Genomic DNA, 24,194 nt, shown 5'->3' with positions numbered 1-24,194 from the left:
TTTCTAAGCTTTTAAAACATTAAGGAAAGCCCAGGGAAAGCTGGTTCTACTTTCTGTATATGCCTCTCAAATCTCATTATAGTCCAAGCTAAAGAAACTTGAGGACACCTTTGTTGAGATGTCTTCCACTAATTAATTTCTATTAATGAGTATACAATGAGATTATTCTTGCAAATCAGCGCAGTGATATCCAATAGTAACCGGAGGCAGGGAACTGATAATATACTTCAGTGCTTCGGCTTGTGGAACACACCTCACCTACAGCGTAATGCAACACGGTAGGTCGTCTTACTCTAGTTAACTGACCAGCGACGCACATTATGCACCAGAGTAAGTTGCTTCCATTTAATTTTCATTGTGCAAACCAAACTACGCGCTTCATTTTGCAGGATGCTGCAAACGTTAATGCTGGAATAAGATTTCACCATCGCATCCATATTTGACATGAAGCAAACAGAAAAGAGTATGCATGAAAGTGCTAAATTAGTTTTAAGGTCATCAGTATCTGATTTAATTAAGCCGTTGACCATAAGGGATGTGCAGTTAATAATCCATGGATGAAGATTCATTTTAGACAATGTCACAAGTACAGACGTCAATTTTTTTTTTTAAAGATAATGTGGCAGGGATCCAAATAGCTGCTCTAAAATGAGTCTTGGAGACAGTGGAAAATAATGCGATTTTTAGGCTTCTGTATTTCCATGTAATGGCATAATCAGTCAAACAGGAGTTTCCTACGTAGTGATTATTCAAAATTGTTGACTGCAAGAACAGAAGCCTCATCACCCATTCAGGGCTTTTGCTCTTAGTATTAGTGATATGCAATACGCAAACATGAAATGAATCCCGGGCCATCAATCCATCTGTAAAGAAAGACTTAGTGACAGGGGAATTCTCCTTTGCAACACGTTCCTCAAATTCTCACTGCACAAACTTGGGGAAAATAAAAGGGACAAAAGATATAAGCGGCGGAAACAGCACAAAATAATGTGCTTAATGAAAACGCATTAATGAGTTTCCAAGTAATATAACTGAAAGTAATTAACACACCCATAAAAATGAAGCAAGAGCAAGAGGGAGGCAAACTTTAACTAAAAAAAATATATGGAAAGCCCCTTATAATGAGCATGGAGAACCGCCATTTACAATGCTGTAAATTAGCTACTGAGAAATTAAATTCCTCTACAAAGAAGTTATCAAAGAGGAAAAATATAACGAGATTAAACAACACGGTGCTGGGAGCATTCAAGGCGACACACCTATATTGGGCTGATTCTCAACATTTGGTACCGAACTGGAGCCTGCAGATGGATGTCTGACTGCACAAGCAGCTCCTCCAGGTACGGCACCACGTGCTGCAGCTCCTGCGTCTGCCCACAGCGCTCGGGGCAGCACTCGTGTCCACCCTAGCAGATGTCCAAAAATCTCGCAGAATATAACAAGTTTCATACACGGCTTTTGGGTTACGCTTTGCTTGCTGTAGTAAACTGAGGCTTGGTAATTTAATCGTTGATGTCTTACTGTATAATAAAAGCTGGTTAAGAAATCGGTTAGAATTGGTTCAAACTGGGCACAGAAACTGGAGCTGAGAAAAACTGACCCCATGTGCCTGTCCAGTTCCTTGGCTTCCAAGATATAAATTATTTGTGTCACCTGACACGTATTGTCTCACACCATCCACTCTGACTCGGCACCAGGAACATCTGTGGCCAGTCGAAGTGGCCTGAGATGGGACGGTGAGCAGCCGCGCTGCCTTTCCCAGCGCTGGCACAAGTACCTGGCAGACCACAGCTGCCAAGACAGATGCGTTCCTGCCATCAGCTGATCCTTCTAATACATTTTTGGGAAGGAGGGGTTATACCCTTCACATTTGCTGTGGGTTGGCTATGGTTGAGGACTGCGTCTATAGGAATACTGGAGAAAGGTTCAAATTACAAAGACAACAGTCCCTTTTCTAGATGAATTTCACTATTGGGACCTCAGGTCCCCTAGACCCCATTTTTCACTGCTCTCTCTTTATGCTCTACAGCAACAGAACTGATCTTTGTGTTTTCTACCCTCCTTTATCTGCCACCAGGAAACCAAAAATGACCAAATGATGAAAGCCACAGGCTGCAAATCTACTGGATGCAGGTGCAAGTGGGGCAGCTTAAAAAACACTCTTGTCTTGAGGGTCATTTGGTTTAAAAACCAGTCAACACAGGCATCTAACATGGGTTTTGCATGGGCTGCTCAGTGAAGCAAACCTCTTAAGTAAGTTCCTAACTTACCCCTGGAGCTGAAGAATAGAAGTTGGTGCCTTCAAGTCCTCCTGACGTCTGTCCAGCAAGCCCCACCATCCCTTGGGAATTTATTCCTCTGGCTCAATCCCTCCTTACAAAACTGCAGACCTGATTTCTAGTCTCTGTTTTGCAAGGTGTTTTTTATTTTTTTATTTTTCCTGTTGGATTATAAAGCTGTCTGCTATCAAATCTCTCTCTTTCATGTGTGGACTTGCAGAAAATAATAAAGTCACCTCTTCACCTTCTATGGAATAAACTAAGTAGTCTAAGCTCCTTAAGCCTCCCACTGCAAGGCAGGTTTCCATCATTTTGGTCTATCTCAAGTCAGCTCCTAATGTGTTCACACAAGGATTTGCACCAGATTAACTGAATTGGTTTAAAAATTAATAAAGTTGAATCTTTGTAACCTTCCAGGACAGGAAATAATGACACCTGCTTTACCTCTCTGCCCTAGGGCCTTTCCATCTGTGGCGGCATCTCCGGCGTTGCCATTGCTCCACCACCACTAGTGCTAGTGGGGCTCCTTAGCGGCCTTTAACACCGGCTCTGCTCAAGGGCCAGCAGGGAGGGAACTGATTTAAAGAATAATCACTTTGATCTCTTTCCATTAGTCAAGCTTTGCACTTGATTCCCCTGTTTGAAGCCGTAGATGGAGACTTAATGGGAGCTGGCTTCGAGCCAGGCAACGATTTTTCTTCCCTCTCCTGCACTGCTCTCTCCAGTTCTGGTGTGTCCATCCCTGTCCTTGGCTATGGGCCTGCCAAGCCCATCCAATTTGATGAACTTGGAACTTCAAGGACATCTCCTTTCACATGACTGGTATCTGTTTTTGCAGTCTTTGCATGCCATGGACTCACGTGCGGTTTTACACGGATGCCCTTGCAGGCCTTCCTCTGCCCCCAGAGCGGTCCCTGCAACCCCGTGGTCCACGGCCCTGCCGTGCTCCGGGCATCGGGCTTTCCACGCGCGCAGGACGTGTCTGTCCCCGCCTGTCTCTTCACGTGCACCGAGCACTGTCGTCTCACCTGACCCTTGCGCGGTCGCTACCCTCTGCTTTCTGTATTATTTATATACCCATGATATGGCAAATGACCTGAACTGAAAAAAACCTGAACCCAGCAGAAAATACAGCCCAGGCCTGAACGAGCAGAGGCAGAAACGACCTTGCTGGTTTTCACAACTCTCCACTCTGAGGATCCCATCCGTGGGGCTGATCCTCCTCTTGCTTTGCTCATTTTGTTCAGCGCCCCCTTACATCACGGTCAGTCGCTTACAGACATGCACCCTCCAGTTTCTCATACATTATTTCATTCTGTTTGCAGGAAAGCTGCTATTTAAAATAAAGCCGTATGGTGTCATATTGATCTGCTCTTCAGATGATTCACATGTTGTTTAAAATCACATTAATGGATTACTATTTTTTGCCTTTTTTATTTTCTTCTGACTGTTCTGAGGGGCTTAAGAAAGTATCCTTGGACAAGGCTATATATTTAATTTTCTTAAGATGTCAATAAAACAGTAGGTTCTGAAGCGGTTTCTAAAGCTTATAAAGCTTATATTTTACATTGAATTTTTTAGACTGCCTTCCAAGTACACAGTGCCAGCCGAAGTAATCTCCCAATTTTAGACAACCCTATTGTAAAAGTGCTGTCAGGTCAAGGGGATTCATCTTCTTCTGTCCTTCAAACAGATAATAACCACAAAGCACCCACATTTCCACACTTTTAGTCGCATACATTGTCTTGTCAGCATACGCAGTCTTCTCGGCTCTCAAACTGCATATATTACAGGGCCCATCCATTATCTAAGAACCTAGTTCGTGGATCCATTTCATTTCGCCGCCTCCCAACTCAACTCATCTCTCAGAAGAAGACAGAAAGCGTAATACCCTCTCGCCTAACACCTAATGACTCACTCCCTGTCACACAGGAACTTGCCAGAAGGGCTTGATGGAGAACTGCAGTCGCACCGTTATTTCCCTAAACACTCATTCCAAAAACATAACTCTCCCTGAACATATACCCGTGTACAGCCACAAAAATGGACTTATAACTCAGACCCTCTGGCACATGCATATTGTTTTAAGATGAGTAACGAAGGACTCCTACCCGTCTGTTTGTGATAGTCCTGTAATATTCTCCACCGAGTCGGAATTTTTACTGCCTCTTTGCAGACAAATGGCAGATAAAGGGTAAAAAATCTCAGCCCTGTTGAAGTTGATGGGAAAACACCCACTGATTTAAGTGGCACCAGAATTTCTGATTGAGGCTGCACCCTTCAGCATCAATGGCACAACCGAAAGCACGGGGAGAGGAGCACAGGAGCTGATGCCAGAAATCACCACGAGTCCGGTGGTCCCGACTTGCTTTAATGCTTTTTAACGGTGCAGCAGATGAATTAGGTGCAGTCAGGTGGTAGCATGTACAGCTAAGATGGCCTGACATCTGTTTTTAATAAACGGAATGCAATAAAAACATCTTTGTAAGTTTTTAACCATTTAGGATGAAATATTCCAAGAATTCCAGGAAAAACAGGTGGAGAACAAGAAGCAAATTGGGAGAAAAATGTTATTTTCTCCATCTTCTATGTGACACCATGCAGTCTCCATGTTCTGGGGCTGCTAACTGTTGAGGTGAGGGTAGGTCACTTTGGACCGGAGATGTGCCCTCTATCCCGCCAGCAAAACGCATCGAAACCTGCCGAAAGCTGGGCACAGTCATGCTTGAGGTAACTGAGCAAGCAGAATGTGGGATTGGAATTGGGAAAGATAAGCTGCATGTGGGCGAGGGGATGGGGTAGATGACCCAGAGGGGGAGGGTTTCCAGTGCGTTGTCCCTCACGCTGGTGGCACAGCCCAGGACCGCACGGTGCATCGGGCCTCCATCCGGGTGGGTAACAGGGCTATAACCTCAGATGTCTCCTTTGGGGTGAAAAACTAACCAAAACGCAAGAGTGCGTGACCCTGAAATTCAACACCGAGGGGAACAATGTTAACCTCAGAGGTAAATGTCATTTTTGGCATCACCTGACTTGGAGCATATGATCACGTCTCCTTATTTTTTTAATATAGTCCTTTTGCAAGACCTGCCGGAATGACAGAGAGGTTTCCACCCTCCTGAGAGATCGTATCTCAGTGTCCCATCCAAAGCAACAAAATATTTGAAGAGGAACGTGCAGCCCGCACGGAAGTACGGTGGGAGAGGGCCAGTTGCTTGGAGCTCTTGGGGGGTTGAAAGAAAGAGAGGGCAAAGTCACGAAGTGAGGATTAACTGCGCTGATGACCTCAGACAACTGAGCAATTAAAGTGGCTTTACTTTGTATTTTAATGCAGGTTTTTTAAAGTTGCAATGCAAATTCAGAAAGCCTCATTGCTTGCAAAAGTGGGGACAGTGATTTGAATTCCTGAACCCTTGCACAAATTAGCTGCCTGGTCCAAATGGGAAACGCTTTTGCCTGAAAAGGCACGACTTTGCTCAGTATAGCTACCGGGGTCGGCTTTTTCCCACCTGCATTTCTAACTGCCGACCCCTGGATCATCCTTTCCGAAACAGACAGTTTCAGCCATGACATACTTTGCTTCTGTCATCCCCCGCTGTCATTTTAATACAAAGAATAAAAAAGGAAACATCCCCAAACCTCCCTCATTTCTTGGCATAACCCAAAAGAGTCCATGTAGCACTTTTTCCATAGCTGCGTCTCACAAGTCACTTTATAGACAATAGCAGATTAATTATAACCATGGGTTTAGCAAATCCCCATGACAAGACATCCTTATTGTGGTCGGGACAGTGTGCGCTGAAATGATAGGGAGGAAATCAGCTCCTTTCCCACATAAAAGTCTCTTGGTGGGCTTGTTACTACTGAAAACCAGCGCGGCCACTCTCCCTGAGCCGTGCAGGGTACGGCGGGGGGCTGAGCGCGACTTTGCAGCTGCAATGTCATTCGTGGCAAGGGCCTGGGTGACTGAGATGAGAAGGAAGGAGAGGAGGAGACTTCGCTTGATTTGGGGTTCGTTCAACTGACCGATGTTTTGGGTGCTTTGTTAAAGAGAGACTGCAAGAATCAGCGCAGAGAAAGAAATGAGACTCTGGGAAAAATAAAACGAGATCATTCAACCAACGACGTCTATCAAGACACCTAGCCGCGATAGCGTTATTTCGATGTTCCTCTTTATCAAGAGATGGAATGAAAGACTGCATCTCTTTCCTGGGCTCTCTCCTTCCCACGTTCACAAAAACATTCCTGCTAGTTAAAAATGTGCTGACTCAAACGACAGTACGAATACCTTCAGAAATCAAAAATAAATCTGCATAGGATGGTGAGATTTTCTTCAAAGCCAGTCCCAAGGGCAGCGCCCACCTTAAGCTCAGAGTAAGGAGGGAAGCAACGCTCAGGTGTTGCCCTCACGGCTATGATTTATCATCCAGCCTTCCCTGACTTGCCGAGAGCACCAGCACCAACCTCAGTTCTTCAGCCCATGCCCGGGCTGGGAGGGAAGGCTACCCGCAGACCTTGTCCCACAGCACACCTCCTTTCCTTTTCCCGCATCCTTGTCTCCTAGTGCCAAATTTGTGCACACAGAGGAACACAGAACTACACGTGAGCGGTGATCACTCAGCACCAGCCAGGATCTCCCTGGCCGGGCGCACGTGCCCCAAGCTGCTCTGCCCCATGCGCTGAACTAGGCAGAAATCCTTCGGGAAATAAGAAGTCATCGCATGATTAAAGATTGTATCAAAAAGCGGATCTGCAGAAGGAAACTTGATTTTTTGGCATTTCCTAATTTCCCAAGCGTTTGAAACATTAATAAACTTTTAATGCAGGTTTTGGCATTCAGTATTTACAGTATCTACCTAAATGAAAAAATAAACACCCCCTGCATAAACGCAGCATAAACGTTGCAACACCAAAATCCAGAAATAACAGATTGAAAGCAAATCTTTCTTAGTGACCTATCCCTATTCTGGATTGCCTGTTAAAGCAACTTTTACTAGGAACTGCTTGCTTCAAAATGTTGCCGAAGAAATATTCAAATTCAGCACTTAAAACTGAAAAAAACCCCACCACACTCGTATTTTTGGTTGCCAGATTCACTAAGGAAAAATATTTCACAAAAAAACCGTATCATTACTCTATTGTCACAATGTATTTTTAAGTGGTTGGGTAAGGCTAGGGCTGTGTTCATCTTTTTGGAATGGAATATTCTTGTACTGCATTTCAAAGCGGTTTCTATTTTTTGATGAAAATGTTAATATTCATATAAAATTTATGGGTTTATTGAACGTTATGGTTGACATGAAATTAGTTAGTTTTGGAATTCTACTTTGTGAAATGTTTCTTTTGTGCTTTTGTTCCTTCCTGTATTTTTTAAGTTCCGTGTGAGAAAAGGAGTCTTCTTGAAAAGAGAAATTTCCATTCTCTCCCACCTCTTTTCAGCCCCTCTAGGCCAGGAATTCCAAACTGTTTCCACTTATCGACTGTTTTACTCGGAGCTTGGCAGGTCCCAGCCCCAGGCCAAGAGCACAAAGGGAGGATTTTCCTTCCAGCCAGGTCAAGGCTGAGGTGCTTTACCAGGAGAGCGCATGCGAGAAACTTACTTTGCTCTTGCTTTTTTGGGGTTTAAAAAACAAGACAAAACAAAAAAAACCCAAAACAAAAAAAAAAGGAAAAGGATTATTGTGATCTGTAAAGACTTTCATCCGTACTAAATTCAAAGGAAGTTTATTAGTTCATTGTATAATCTGTGTAAAGTGTCCAAAGAGGCTTAATTCCTCTCTTCCCTCCCGCGAGCAAACCGACAAACAAACTGGCAGCTTTCGTCTTTGGTTTTGAAACAATGCTTTCCAATGAAGCTTTAAAAAACAAATCTAATCCTGCATAGTTTCCTCCTTTCTTAGCTGTTATAAAAGCTTATTTTAACACATGCAGCCCATTTGATGTGTCCTTTAAAAGGGAAATGGACTTTTAGCACAGCATGAAGAAAAAAGCTCCAGCAAACAGCATGGTTTGGGTTTTTTTTTTTTTACCTTTCCACATGGTCGACGTTGCCTGCCACACCGACCCCTCCAATGGTATAAATTTTCCCATCGTACACCAGACTGTTATGTCGACACCTTGGGACTGTCATGCGGGACACGAGGTTCCAGTTATCGAGCAAGGACATGTAACACCAGACATCAGCGAGCGTGACACCCGACTCCATGCCGCCTGGCACCGACGTGCGGGTGAGGGAAAGAAAAGGGGAGAATTACGTGAGATCCTGGAACGGCAGCAGCTTTGCACACAGCAATCAAAGCCAGCTACAAAGTAAAAACTCTTCAAATGACATTTGACTAATTAAAATAAATCACCCTCAATACTGAGCATCTGTTCCGATGATGCATATCTGTGTCATTTATTCATGCGCCCCAAAGGCTGGGGTTTTTTTTTTTAATAAGATGACAAGAAGAAATCAAGATGTCAGACTATGAGGGACACGTACATAAGGGGATAGACCCTTTTCAGTGTTCATAAATAACTTCCACTCTATTAAATTACTGCAACACTTGCAAGAAGGTGTCAGGAGGCAGAGCCTATCTTGGCTTGCGAGACACAGGCCAGTCTGAAATCTAAAAGGCTTAATGCAGTGACGGATTGAAGCAGCACATACATGGGCAGAATAAAGTCAGTGATTGCACTGTAGGCTTAATGCCTCATTTTTAGGGACAAATTTCTGATTTATTTTCATTTGCTGATAAAGGAAAGAACGAGCTGTACCACTCCTGTAAAACAGTTCGAGATGCTCCAGTGAGACGTTTATATCGGTCATTTTTGTAACTTCTGACTGAAGCTTCCAAGGTAGCCACTTAGTGGGTGTCTTACTATCCCCATTTTGAAGCACAAAGAGGTGAAATGATCTATTTGGGACCACACTAGGAGTCAGTGGCCGAGCCAGGAAAAGAAACTAGACTCAGTTCTGTGGTTTAATGAGAAAACCAGGCTTCCTCCTTGGTATTTTGCTCTCCAAACTTATGCTATGTGGTGTGGGGTCCGGTACTTGGAGCTTGCAGGAGTTCATTCCCACTTCTCTTTGTTCCCCTTCCCTTTTTCCTGCGTCTTGTAAGTTTGAGCAAAGCAAAATATCAACCAACACTCAGCTCGGTCTCCAGCCATGCGGGATTTTCAGCTCTCCTGTTGTAGCCACCACCGCTCATCCAGATTCAAGGGAAAAGAGCTGAAATGAGCTTTGAATTTAGGATTCAACAGCTGTTATTAGCAGGTATGGCACAGCCGAAAATGGCTCTACATATTGGAAAGTACCTCAGCTAAGAATAACTGAAAGTCAACATCTCACAAAAGCCTCCATAGAAGGCTTTTGTTCCAGTGGCAAAACGAGCATGGGCAAAAAACCACCAAGAAACAATTTCCAATCAATCCTTAGGGCCTCTATGCAGTATTAATGGAATTTAACACCCCAGGCAGCAATTTACTGTGGAAAATGCAGTGAGGGAACTCGGCAAGGGAAAGGCAACAGCTGTAACCCCTTACTGGTACTGTCTGGTGCATCCATGCTCCCAACTACACCCTCGGATCGCACACATCCACATCTCCCTGCCCAGGCTCCTCTTTTTATCATCAAACCTCCACTCAGCTGCCATCAGAGCGTCCTTGCATCGCCTGCTGGGAATTACTTTTCCCCCTCCAGCCAAGCAGAGGTACCACCAGACTACAAAAAACCAGACACCGTGATGCTACGGGCGCAGCACCAACAGCTACTTTGGGAGTTAAAGCCTTTTAAGGAGCGTGGTCTCAGTTTCATCGAAACTAAGAAGATTACAGGGCTAGTGACTACTGTCAAAAGAGAGGTTTCAGCAACAAGTACAAAACGTGAATGCTGCTGTAAGCAAATACTGTAAGTGTAGGTCACATATTCAGCAGTTCAGCCTGTCTGTCTCAAATTCCATAACCCACCATTTAGACTAAACTACAGCCAGTATTTTAAATTGTGTTTCTATGGCAGTGAAACCTCTTTGCATGCTTGATGGTTGTCAGACCTATTTTCTTCACGTTGCAACCGCAGAATATTGCTGTTGACTGCTTTGAGAGAACGTTAACGCTGCAGAGAAATGGAGAATGATAAAAGCAGGGAAATCCCTCTCTCCCAACCTCCCTCACGCTTGTCTTTCCCCACCCCCGCCACCCCGGGAGCAGCTAGGTACAACTCCTGCATGTCCTGCGTTGTAAGGAGGAAACTTTTCTGCCAGCCCAGTAAATCTGGGGGATGAAGGGATGGAGAGCAGCCCTGTGGAGATGGACTGGGGGATAATGGTGGATGAAAAACTGGACATGACCTGGCAATGTGAGCCTGCAGCCCAGGAAGCCAACCACATCCTGGGCTGCATCCAAACAACCGTGGCCAGCAGGTCGAGGGAGGGGATTCTACCCCTCTGTTCCACTCTGGTGAGACCCCACCTGGAGTCCTGCATCCAGCTCTGGAGCCCTCAGCACAGGAAAGATATGGACCTGTTGGAATGGGTCCAGAGCAGGCCATGAAGCTGATCGAAGGGCTGGAGCACCTCTGTTGTGAGGACGGGCTGAGAGAGCTGGGGTTATTCAGCCTGGAGAAGAGAAGGCTCTGGGGAGACCTTATTGAGGCCTTTCAATATATAAAGGGGGCTTATAAGAAAGACGGAGAGAGACTTTTTACCAGGGCCTGTAGTGACAGGCCAAGGGCCAACACTTTTAAACTGAAAGAGGGCAGATTTAGATTGTACATGATTTTTTATGATGAGGTTGGTGAGACACTGGAACAGGTTTCCCAGGGAAGCTGAGGACGCCCCATCCCTGGAAACGTTCAAGGTGAGGTTGGATGGGCCTTTGAGCAACCTGATCTAGTGGAAGATGTCCCTGTCCATAGCAGGAGGGTAGGAACTAGATGATCTTTAAAAGTCCCTTCAACCCAAACTATTCTGTGATTCTACGTTTCTATGAAATCTGATGCTTACCTGAGAGATAGATGTTGTCCCCAGCACTGACCACGCTGAAAAACTCTCGATCATAGAAGGGCAGGCTGGCCAACGGGTACCACTTGTTGTTTTGTGGATTTAAGCAAGTGACCGCTGTTAAAGCACGTTGATTCATGCCGATCATCTGACGCCCCCCAACTAAGACTATTACCTCGGCCACGCCTAGGATTCAAGTAAGAAAAATAATATTATAAAAAGTTACAACTCTCAACCAGGCAGAGGCCTATCAAAAAATACTCGGCAGTCGGGGTAATTTTAATGCATCACATAAAAATCTGTTTTAGACTGTGCAATGAAACCAGGAAGGGTGAGAAAAAAGGGAGTGTGCATGTGTGGGAGAGCAGTGGGTGAGGAATGACACTATGAACACCCTTGGGAGAACTTGGGAGGGAGCATGCCATCTGGGCAAAACTTGAAGGGGAAAGAAAAAAAGGCCTTTCCATGTAAAGATGTCTGTTGACTTCAACAGTCTTCGAGTGAGACCTGCACGTAGCAAATTCCTGTTCCACTGAAGAAAATGGGAATTTTGTCAGGGATTGTGATAGCTTTGGATCTTGGCCATTATCCAGGGAAAATATGTTTGGACTTCAACCTGAAGAAGGCATTCTCACACTAAAAGCTAACGTCTGGAGGAGACTTAGGCTATGGTTATGGTTCTTTGTCCCGATCTTCCCTCTCCATATACTCTATGAACAGATCATTTTCTGGTGGGTTTGTTTGTGCTTCTTCCAGAGAATGAAGGTTTTCCAGGTGTGGATAACATGTACTCAAGCTATGGATCAGCATTTAGGTGCTAGGAAATGCAACGGAGACAGCCCCTGCCCTAATATAGTTATATATATATATATAATATAGTGCAATTTATTCCCACTTTACAGCCAGAGCTGAGTCAAATCCGATCCAAGCGTTACTCCAGACTCATCTCCACAGTGATGGATCGCAGTTTAACTCTGTGACGTTTTCTGGCTCCAACCCTGAGAGTCAAGTGCTGGGGATGGTTTGGATTTAGCGTTTAGCAGAAGTGTTAAAAATCTTTCTGCAGCAATTGTAAGCCCCAGTGCAACTTGTTGCCAGGAGAGGTGGGCTCAGAAGTAGGACCACGAGGCCACGAGTCGGAAGGAATCACCATTTCATGAGCTGTGCTCGCGGCCAGACTCATTGCTGTGATGTGTTACGGTGCCCAGCCCAGAGACAAGTGTGCACAGGCCGGGAGGGGGGGGGGTCAGAAGCGCAGAAGTGAGATTGCCAGCAAGAGAGATTAGGAGCCGCGGCGGAGAGAAACGCGTCTTCAGAGTAATGGATTATTGCCATTCTTCATTAGCTTTTTCAAAAAATATATTTGTGTCATTCAAGCAAGGTTACTCTCTAAAAAGTTATTAAGTTAAAGTGCTGTACAGTTTTAAATAAATATTTCTCAGTAACAAGAGATCATTATTTTTGTGCCATACCAGAAAATCTAATCACCTGTGCAAGACATAACTTGATTATAATCAATGACCTCGAGAGGGCATGTGACATGCTGCAGAGAGTCCACAAAGGGTGTTTAGAGATCCTTTGTGCCTACGTGAATGCCGCTGATATGCAAAATAACATGATTCTATATAATTAGACTCTGACCTAAAAAACTACAATCACCCTCTCTTACCCCGAGAGAATCACTTTTCCCTCATCAACAAGCTTCTGGAAATGGTTCACATTACACCTACAATTTTATATACATAAAATAAGCACTTTTCAAAAATCCCTTCAAACATCACACCATTAGTTGTCTTCAATGAAAGACTTTTTAGGGTAGATTGTTATTGAAAGTCCTCTACACTTCATCCTCCTGAAAGGTGCCTTGATGAGGCAGGCTCCAGAAGCTGCAAATGCCGTGGTTTGATATGCCGTCTCCACGCCACATTAGCATTAGTGGCAGCGCCGGAAAGTTTTGCCTGGCTTTGCGATTGTACTGACGGGAGGCAGAAGTACAGGCAGCACGTTAAAACAATACACCTGTTTCATCCGACTACTTCTGGGATACGGTTTTCCTACATGGTATTTGTACCACTCTCTGTTCAACAAATATTTAGGATATTTCTCACACTGCCGTGATACGGGCTCTGCTGGCGAGTCGGGCACTTGGGTTTTTCTCATGTATTTTTCCAAAAAGGAAAATGCGCGCTTTCCTCAGGCGAGAAACTTCTTGAAGCAGCACAGTTCTTGACAGCTGCTGGGTTTTTAAAAGGGAATATATTGTGTATGATCCACTTGTTTGGGAGGCAGCAAACAACCTGGACTGGTAGTGTAAGACTCACTGTATGAAAATAATGTGTTTGCATAGCTCTGTGAAGGTGAAGCTGTTTTATGAATATTAATCAGCTACCCCCTGCAAGAGTCTGAGTGGCAAAGAAGCAAATATCACATATTTTTGCAGCTAGAGAAACTGAGGCATGGAGGGTTCACTTTCAGGACAACGGGGGAACATTATGGTTTTTGCCAAAGCTAGTAATTCCTCAAAATCAGGCTACATTTAAAAATCATTTCAGGAGCGTCCATCTAAAAACACTCGTCTGACCATCGGGAGAGGTTCTTAAATGCTTGAGCAAAACAGAAATGTAAAACTGAATTTGAAGTATCATCAGGCTCCAAGAAGGAGCCGAAGGAAGGAGCTGAGGTCTGTGCCCCATCCCAGGGCATGTCCTGGCCATGCCCGAGAGCTGCCGGAGCGGCGAGCTGGTATCACCGAAGGAAGTTTTGCTTTACCTGCAGAGAGCCTGGGCCGGGTCCTCGGCGTCTGCATCTCTTGTCGGGCATGTGGCAGCATGTGATAACGTTTGGCTTCGTTCACTAGGTCCCGGCAAGCCTCTGAAGACTTTATCAACTCCTCGTTGTCAACAACGTTCAGCAGATAGCTGGGATGGATGAAGGGGAGGCGCACCACTGCCAGCAGCTCCGCGGCATACTGCGGGGGGGACAACAATAATAACATACTGCAGCCTTTGTGCCACTCGGCATCTCCGCCTCCTTCCCTGCACGCTGTCCCCTGTCACCCCACCTGGAAAGACACTCGTCATGGATGCCGCGTACAAGCCCGGCCTAGCAATCGGGTGGGACAGAGACAACGCGGCCCTCGGTGCTCCCCGACCCAGGCTGGTTTTGGTCCCAGACGGATCAGAAATAGTCCTCAAAAGGTGGCGACCCTTGTTATGTACCACTGTATGGGGGGATTTTTGAAACAAAAGCTCATCCTGAACTCTGGCTGAATGTAACACCTGGTGCACTGGAGCCATGGTGTAAGCTTTTGAGTTTTCTGAATTAACCTTGAAATGTAAGTGTGGTTGTTGCACTGTAAAAAAACCCCTAAACTAGTTTTTTCTGGCACTCTAAACGTGAAACAAAACCCAGTAAATAGGATGGATTTCATAACCGCTATGGCAGGAACTGAACAATACCAGCCAATTTGCTAAAAATCTTTTAATATATAGGGTTTATTTGTTGGTGAAACAAATCATGTAGTTCTAGATTTTGGGGAAGTCAGACTCCAGAGGGTGCTATACAAATACTGACAGTAAGTTTCATCTTCTAAATAAATACATTAAACCTCAGAGGGCAAAGGACACCTGAGCAAATGAAGCTGTCTGTCACTGAACACGGCTTAAAGGAGAACAAAACCCCAAGAGAGAAAACTGCAATCGAAAAACCGAGAGTCCATCCCCAGATTATTCTTTTTATATATAATTGCTTATATCATAACACAGCGAAAGAGTACAATGAAAAGTGGTTCTCGAGAAGAAACGCACACACACAGAGGATGCAAACTAAGGGTGCGCAGCAAGAAAAGATAATCATCTGTTGTAATAAATATTCATATAGCAGCAGCGTCCAAAGATCCCAACTGGGATTGAGGCCAGGATGCAAATAAATATTCCTGAGGTCCGCGCGACCGGTCCTGAGAAACGCTGGGTGCCAGCAGCATCTGCTGGCCTGCAGATGCCTCTGGTCTTCCAGAAGCTACTTGGCTCTCGCTTTCAGCCGTGTGCCTGTCCCTGCAGCGCAGGAGAGCCAAGTCACAGCAGGAGCAGGGACAGGAATGGGTCAGGGAGACAGTGAGATGGGAGGGCAGGGATGTGACCTTGGCTGGCTGATGGGCTGGGCAGGCAGGTGAGGATGCGGCGACACCTGGGACTGCTTCCAGGGCTTCCCCTTTCCTCACCCAAACTGAAGACGCAGGCTTTATTTGCGAGGAAAATAGGAATTCACACCGTTTTCCTGCCGGAGAGCCACATCGGCCTGGCGCAAGCTCAGTCAAAGCGAGGATGTGACGGCCTGAGGGGAGCTGAACCCCACACGTGCAGCAGGGAGACGACCAGGGTCTCAGCCCCGTGACACCAGGGCTGGCAATTATAGGTACAGCCCGACAAGTTGAGGCCTGACCACCCTGCAGTTGTTTGGGGATAAAAAAGTTGTTTGGGTGATGCAAAAGGGATGGAAAAATGACGGCGCTCCTCTTCTGAAAAAAACCCCACCCACCCACGGGAGCAGCGAGTCCGTGGCTCCGCGCTATTACCTCTGGCGCGGCATGGGGCCGAGTAAGGCTTGAGATCACTTCATCAGCCTCCAAACCAGAAAAGAAGACACTCCTCTCTCTTCCTTTGCTGAAATCCATTTCCAAGGCGCTTTCTAGAAGGTAAAACGGCTGCTTCCTCTCCCCAGAGTCACAAATGTCAGGCACTTGGCTGCAGATAGCTTAATGTCATTAAACGGTACCTTGTAGGAGAGGGAGCAGTGGACATATGGCAGTGGGTGGCAAAGCTCTGATTTCAGGAAGTGCTTTTTTTAAGAAGGTTGGAGGCGTTTAACCTTACACAAGAGCCAAGACGGAACGTGGCATCGGGACATGGGAATAATGCCGATAGTATGTATACGAGGGACGAGCCAGACAACCCGCCGGGGCAGGTTAATCCCCACTACAGGCTGCTCAGGGAGCAGAATGAGGCGCTAAAGAGCAGTTTAAATACAGTTGTAAAATATACGGAGTCTATAGCGGAGCCAGCACCTTCCCTCGGTGCGGTGGGACACGCCAGTGCTGCCCCTGATGCTCCCGGGGCAGGTCTGCGCTGGAAACATCCATACCATGAACCAAGGCAAAACACACGCATAAACAGTCGTGCCACTAAATTAGGACACGGGGTTTGAGCAGCATCAGTCCTGAAGTCGAGCAGGAAGAGAGCTCCCCTCCGGCAGGGACAGAGAATTCCCATGGGCCCGGGGGAGCAACTACCTCCATCTCCCACCTTTCCCAGCACGAACGAGGCAGCACCGCTGCCTGAGCACGGCGAGCTCTCCCTCTCGCTCGCCCACCTTGCTTTAATTAGATAAGTGAGAAAATGTGATTCTGTTTCTCTCCAGGATTCTTCCCCCCTTTCTCTCCTCTTTTGTCTGAGCTCGTGGCTTATTTTGAAGGGGAATAATAATTAGAACATGTTGCTCCCTTTCATCAGCTTGAAAATTAATGTCACATATCAAAACTGATGTCACTTTTCACTCTTATTCCTCCTTTTGCTCAAAGAGCTGGAAAAAGCCGGCTCTGCGTGTGTGTGCGCACCCACGACCACACGCAGTCGCGACTCGGGCTCATTGCTGATGGCATTAGGGGCACATATAATCGCCGTGTTTTTCACCAAGGGATTTGAAGAGTACGTACCATCGCAGTGTCTCTAGAAGACAGGAGAGGCTTTTATAAACCAATGGCTTTTTGCATCAGCTCTTTTAAGCACTATAGTCAAGGGTGAATTTCATTTAGCCTCACTGATTTAAGAATATTCAAGTGATTTAGGCAATCAGCAGCCTTTTTCTTTTGGATTCTCCCTTATGAAAGCTTCCTAGCTCCGTTAGCTATGATTGTACTAAATATCCTGTTACTGTTATCCTTTTCATTTAAGACTGGAATAAGCACCATAAAGGATTTCAACCTCCTTACCGTTTCTTATTTGCTCTCCATTCTCTCTTGCCTTTCCATTGTTCCTTCTACAGCTATGAAATATCTACGGCACCTACTGATGTTACCGGTTTTTATTAAAACAGCATAATACCTGCGCAGAGCATGTTGCCAAATTCATCAGACAAACAACCTCTGGTCCCTGGAGTTGTGGTTTACACCTGTATCTCCGAGGGCATTTTCGTCTTGCTACTTGGCTGCACAGGCACTGGCTGGACAAATAGAAATATTTCTCGGGTCTTTGCTGGGAATCACGACTACTCTACAACCTGCATCACACACCAGGGTGAAGCAGAGAATATTAACGCCTCTTCTGGCCTAAAATTGGGAGTTATCAACTCATAGACATGGGAGACCATGCCTCAGCTCCTTGAAAATGGACACCACTATGCAAAAATCTAACGAATTTATCGCTTAAAATGCTAGGGAAGTTTTTGAACACTGTCAGGACTGGTTTGGCAGGTGACGTGCAGCTCCGCATAGCTCCTGCTGGATGAAGGGAGCTGCTCGGGTTTTGCACCAGCAGAGGATCTAGTCCATAAACTCCTTGCTGAGCGGTGACGCTGCCAGATACCCCCGTGATGCCGTGCACGGCCGGGGTGATTCTGCAGGAGCCAGGGCACCGCTACCACCTGAGCAAACGCTTTCTGGACAGTCTACTGGGGACACAGCAGAGTAGTGCCTTGTGAGAGATGTTATCTGGCCTGCTTCAAGGCACCTATTCCACCGATACCAATGTCAGCAGCTGAACTGAAAGCAGGCTCTTCAACCAGCTTGCAATCACCAGCGTGTTTCATAAAAAACAGGGAAAGAAAAATCTTAAGAGATCTTATCTTTCCTTTATTACCTAACCATTTTGGGGGGAGAGATTCAGCTCTAGATTCAGACACCTAAATAGGTACATACAAGCAAGTATTTACTTGTCAGCTAGACATGTGTAAACTCATGTTATAATTAATAGAGATTTAGTCAACGCGCTTAACGCAGTCCCCAGAGCAATCTGAGCTGAGAGGATGCATCAAGCACCAGAGGAGGCAGAGAATATCTATGTCCCCTCTGTCCTAAAACAGTGAGCCATCAGCTCCCGGGAAACGGTGTGTGTTCCTCAGACCACGCCACACCGAGATGTCTACAACCAGACATCAACCCACATTGGACGGTGATTAATTCTCCCCTCTGGTGGGAATTTTCATGTCCATTTGCCCTGGCTGCTGTTCTCGGAAGGTCGCAATCACACTATCAGGAAGCCTAAACGTTATCATTGTGATAGCGTTGACTCAGAGGAATACACGATCAACACGATACGCTACACCTTGAAGTCAACCCTTCCAAGCCTTTCCCCAATAATCGGTTCTCACATAAGTTACTCTCATCTCTGTAGGCAGGCCAGAGCTTGAGCAAAGTAGATTACAAAACAGTTGAATGTGGGTTTTTTTGTTCCTGGCTGGCGGTTTGAGTGAGGATATTTGCTTTGCTAAAGTTTTTGTGACACTTCATCTCCTACCAATTATATCAGTATTATGAGTACTTGCTTGCAAGTGGGCTCTGTTCTGGTATCTTCTAAGTCTCCGTTACACAATCCTCTTCAGTATCACATAATGATAATCTTTTTATTCTCAAATCTCTAATCCAGTGAAATCCTCACAGGTATTCTCCAAAAGGACTCTCAATGTGCTCCTGCATACACGTGGGCTACAACAGTACAAAGTTACTTTTACAAGGAAATACGTTCACCGCTACAGAGTCAAATTTCCTGCTCCTTAAATGCTACACTGGAAAGCTCTCAAGATTTTTAACATTTTTGAAGTAATGCCCAGAGAGGTTAAAATAATGTTTCCCTTATGCCTTATAACTCATGTGTCTCTCTAGTTTACTGTTCTTCCCACAAAGGATCCTTTGTGCTATCTGCCGAAAGAAACGGGCTTCAGCTAGAAATACGGAGAAGTTAGATTACCCACATTACGACAGGGTTTTGCTCCAACAACAAACTGCTGTTTCAGCTCTTTATGCGCAACTCCAAGAGACTTTTTAAAAACATTATGAAGTAGGAACATATTTCATTCATCTGAGAAGAGAGCTGTCATCTCACGCAAACCCTGGGTTCAGACTGGCCACACATCTTGCACCGGTTCAATCTGAGAGCTGCCGCAAGGACGACCTCAGATGGAGGAAGCCATCGGGGACAGATCTGAAGCAGAATCAATTCCCCACTGCATAAAAATCCTTCAAATGAGAAGAGGGCACTCTAATTAAAAAAGGCCACCCCAAACCCCCAAACAAGCAGATGCTAGCCGTTGATGCCTACCCTGCGGACAGGTAGCGAGCCGACAATGACGGCTGGAGATGCAGCGTGGTGGCCAAGCAAGAAGGTGTACTGGAGCGGTGACGTGCGCGGTCCCTCCCCACAACCATCTCCAGCCCAGCCCGGGCTTCCCCAGCAGGTTATCCAACCTGATAGTCAAAATATTGCCAGCTCCAAGTTTCTGAGTGCAAGCCCAGCAGGGAACTGGCTGCTTTGGGGAAGCCAAAGCTGTTGGTGCACTGCTTTGTCATTCTCAGAAATATGCTTTTTCCATCCGGATTTTCACGGCGCGGCCCTGCGCCTGGTAATGAGGGTACTTGCTTTGATACATCTAACTCTAGGTTATTACAAAGACATGCTGTGTTTCCAGTAACCCCCTGCACATTCCTACACCCAAGGTTGCATCCAAGCCCAACCTAAGGTCTCTGGTGTGCTCGGTATTTATTAACCACGCGTATTGTCTTGTTGGCATTCAACTGGTCCCTTCAGATTGAACCGAAAGGCTGGGTAGCATGTCAGCCGACAGCCTCATAATATCATGAGATAAACACGTGGCAGAAAATCTGGCTCACAGGCGCTGGGTTCAGCCCGTGCTTTGGTGGCGAGATGCCACGTGCATAAATCTCACGCCTAGCAAGAAGGAAGGAGCAGCCCCTCTGTCTTCCTGAAATAAGGTTTCAACGTGACATCTTTATGGCAGCACAGCTGACTAAACAGCGTAATGTCATCAGCGCCGCATAAAGCGAACTGCTGTCCTTTTCCCTGAACTGTTTGCAAAGCAGCACACGGGCAGGTATTTCTAGCAGTAATACGATGAGAGTTTTTTAAATATGCAGGAAGATAAATCATTGCTCCATCATACCTGGAGTCTACCTGATACTGAAGCTTACAAAAACTCTGCTCTTACTGCACAATCGCTATCTTGCTGATTAAACTCTATCAAATAAAGCCCCTGAATTCCCCCAAAGATTACTACAGAGGTGAGTGGCGTTTCTTTTGTTTATGGGCAGTCACCTATTCAACCACCCGTGTGCACACAGATGTACCACAAAAGCACGCTGCCAACAACAAAACGGCTGAAGCTTATAAGTTGCTTCGCAAAACCAAGTAAACTCCTGATCCATCCATCCCTACGACACACTGAGGCATGAATCCATGCGTCGTAATTCTCCAAAACGCTTCTTGCCTACAGTGTAAAACCATTTTTTTTTTTTTTTTCCTGGAGATCCATCCTGAGGGCCGGGGCCACGTGCAGCACAAGGTGATGCAAGTCAGCACACGTGAGGAGCTGCTTGTGGACGCGTGTCTGTGTAAGGCCACTGCTTCAGCCACAGCAGAGAAATACTTTGCAAAAAATAGGAAATATATTGGAAAAGCCTCAAATTAAGAGACTGAGAGGACTGGGAGACAAGGGAGCTCCGCAAACCAATTTAAACTTCTGAGAAACAATTCAGCGGATTTTCAGTCAAGGGCATCCCTTTAAAAAAACTTAGAAGTTTAGTACAGGGGGAATTTAAGGAACTGCTAATGTCACCTGCATCCTCTTTTTTTTTTTTTTTTTATTTAATGCAGTTTCTTTCTCCAATACACAGCTAAGGGCATGTTGCTGCGCTGATTCTGTTCCTGCTGCTGCCTTTTCCTCTCCCTCTCTAAGCCTGTACAGGCTCTGAGCGTGTCTGCAAAAGCCTCATTTAAATCTGGGCTCTCCGAGCAGCCCGTCCCTGGGAAGTCACAGGGGTTACTGCTCATCCCGTGCGTTTTTCACTTCCCGAGAAATTGGAGCTTCTTGCACTTTCATTATGGCCTCTTTTTGACTTTGCCTGCTCTTCCCACAAACGGATCTCAAAGCATCAGGGTTGTCCGGGCTTTTCAGAGAAGCCTAATTGAACCATAACAGAGTGTTAGTGCCTAATTCACTTAGGCTCCCTTGGAAGCATCGTTTTCATACTTATCCCAGCACTCCTTTCCTGAAGCTTGATGCCCTTAAGTACATTGATGGATCAATTAATTCCCTATTATGATGAACTTCAGTAATTTGTACATGCTGGTATTGGGTATCAGCCTCTGAATGCATCATTACCTCCCTTGTCACCACAGAGCAGCGTTGGAATTGTGCTTGTTCCCTGTCATATTCTCGGAGCAAGCCGCTCTTCCGCGTAACTCTGGAGACTCTTTAAAATGTACCTGAGAAATTACGCTACCGTGTCAACAGCCTAACCACAGACCAGGGATCTTCCATCTGCTTTCTCATGGTTACCAACCCCTTCTCCTGTGTAGGCTCTTGCCGCCCAACTGCCATTCTCTGTCACTGCCAAAATATAACTCATGGGCATTTGTAGCACTTTTTACATAAATACTCTCTCCTTCTCTCCATCACCTTTCCTTACCCTGACTGACAGACACAGGGCTTTCAGGTGGGCTTTGTGTTTGCTTAGACTAATTTGCCAAGTCTCAAATAATCCCAGTGGTCCTTACTGTTGTTACACCCCTTGCATTCTTCCAGGCAACTCCTCTCCTTAGGGCTTCAAACACTTGCAGACGTTTATCCCTCTTTAGCTGTCATTAGGCCAAGTCATGCATATTCATATCTTTTAATCTTTTTTTTTTCTCACATCAGTTCCTTCAGTCTTTTAATCATTTGTGTTGCTCTTCTCTAAATTACCTCCAATTTGTCTACGCATCTCTGGTTCTCAGGCACCATGAAGATGCTGTTTAGACAAATCTGCCTCTGAGGACACAATCTCATAGAAGGCTTGTTAATAGAAGGCTTTTATGGTGGAGACATTCCATTTTGCTGCTGGACACTGTGATTTTAAACGGGGTTTAAAAAAAGGGCACACGATTATATCCTTGCAGAGTGCAACAAAAGGTGACCGCCGTTCAGCCGAGCTTCTCGCCTGTCCCTCATCGTTGCAGTACCTGCCTCTCTTCCACCACTACTCCGGGCAACTTGTTGGAATGTTTGTCCTCTCCTCACTTCTTGTCCCTCCTCATGGCGAGAGGGAAGCTTCATGCAACTGGACGTCTTGCTTTCCCAGGCTTTCTGTTATTAATAAACATGTTGCTATGTTTTTTTATGTCAGCGAAAACAGATACAACTTTGGACTTGGCGCAGAAAGTGGGAAAGTTTCCAATGAGCTTTGGAATGTCCATGCTCTGGGCAGGCAGCAAATTGCTGCACATCCGGCAACTTCCCACCTTCCCCATTCTGCACTGACGCTGGGCATGACGGCAGCTCTGTGCAGCTCCAGCAGTCGTTAGTACCAGCGGAAAACGTGGCTCGTTATCCACCAGATCCTCCCAACAGCCCACGTGGGAGGCATCACTTCCCTCCAGCTAATAGCATAAGAAATACCGTGCTGCACCTGGGGAGGAACAACCCCATGCACCAGTACAGGTTGGGGGCTGACCTGCTGGAGAGCAGCTCAGCTGAAAGAGACCTGGGAGTCCTGGGGGACAACAGGATGACCATGAGCCAGCAATGTGCCCTTGCGGCCAAGAGGCCAATGGCATCCTGGGGTGCATCAAGAAGAGTGTGGCCAGCAGGTCGAGGGAGGTCATCCTCCCCCTCTACTCTGCCTTGGTGAGGCTGCACCTGGAGTGCTGTGTCCTGTTCTGGGCTCCCCGGTTCAAGAGGGACAGGGAACTGCTGGAGAGGGTGCAGCAAAGGGCTACCGAGATGATGAGGGGACTGGAACACCTCTCTTATGAAGAAAGACTGCGGGATTTGGGTCTCTTCAGTCTGGAAAAAAGACAACTGAGGGGGGACCTTATCAACACTTATCAATACTTAAAGGGTGGGTGTCAGGAGGATGGGGCCAGGCTCTTTTCAGTGGTGCCCAGGGACAGGACAAGAGGTAATGGGCACAAACTTGAGCATAGGAGGTTCCACCTAAACATGAGGAGGAACTTCTTTACTCTGAGGGTGGCAGAGCCCTGGCACAGGCTGCCCAGAGAGGTGGTGGAGTCTCTGTCTCTGGAGTCATTCCAAACCCGCCTGGACGCGTTCCTGTGCCACCTGCTCTGGGTGACCCTGCTCTGGCAGGGGGTTGGACTAGATGGTCTCCAGAGGTCCCTTCCAACCCTATGATTCTATGATTCTATGAAATGGGCACAGAAAGGTGTAACCACCTGCTCAAGGCCACGCAGAGAGCTGGGGGATGAGCTCAGGTGAAGGCTGCTTAGGGCCCGGCAGAAATCTTTGCTTGTTGGGATGGAAACCAGACCATCCTGGTTTCCAGACAGTAAAGCCTCCATCATGCAATATATTTTTTGCATGAGTTTGCCGGAGTTGTAATAAGCTTATCAACGGGATAACCATTAGGATAAACCCTACAGTCTTGTCCCTCAGTCAGGAAGAGAAATAAATAGAAAAAACAGTGAATTCAGCTTTTCCAGATGTGTCAGTCGGCTGCAGGCTTTCCACTCGGTGACAAGCAATCAAGAGAGCTCCCACAACGAGCGCTCTGCATCCGCTGGTACAGGAAATTACCTACCGAGTCCAGACTTCACGTCACAGGTTGCTTCTTTTGGTGAGACCGATTTTACGCGACTGCGCTACCAGCAGCACTAAAATAGCTCCATAAACATCACCATATGAGCCGGCGCGCTGCTCCAATGCACTG

General features: G+C 46.2%; 1 protein-coding gene across 3 annotated transcripts in view; it reads right to left on the bottom strand.

Annotated features, from left to right (window-relative positions):
* The window catches only part of KLHL29 (kelch like family member 29), a 402,404-nt gene that overhangs the window by 23,104 nt on the left and 355,106 nt on the right, over positions 1–24,194 (bottom strand). For all 3 annotated transcript variants that reach the window (XM_063330556.1, XM_063330557.1, XM_063330558.1), the window contains 3 exons: positions 14,033–14,231; positions 11,267–11,449; positions 8,309–8,489 (listed from right to left, as the gene is read on the bottom strand). In XM_063330556.1, the coding sequence (XP_063186626.1) occupies positions 8,309–8,489; positions 11,267–11,449; positions 14,033–14,231 (563 nt within the window). The remainder of the gene's footprint in view (positions 1–8,308; positions 8,490–11,266; positions 11,450–14,032; positions 14,232–24,194) is intronic.

Source organism: Chroicocephalus ridibundus, chromosome 3, assembly GCF_963924245.1.
Source record: "Chroicocephalus ridibundus chromosome 3, bChrRid1.1, whole genome shotgun sequence".
NCBI classification, from domain to species: Eukaryota; Metazoa; Chordata; class Aves; order Charadriiformes; family Laridae; genus Chroicocephalus; species Chroicocephalus ridibundus.
Note: the sequence above shows the minus strand (reverse complement) of the source record. Positions and strands in the feature narration are given on the sequence as shown.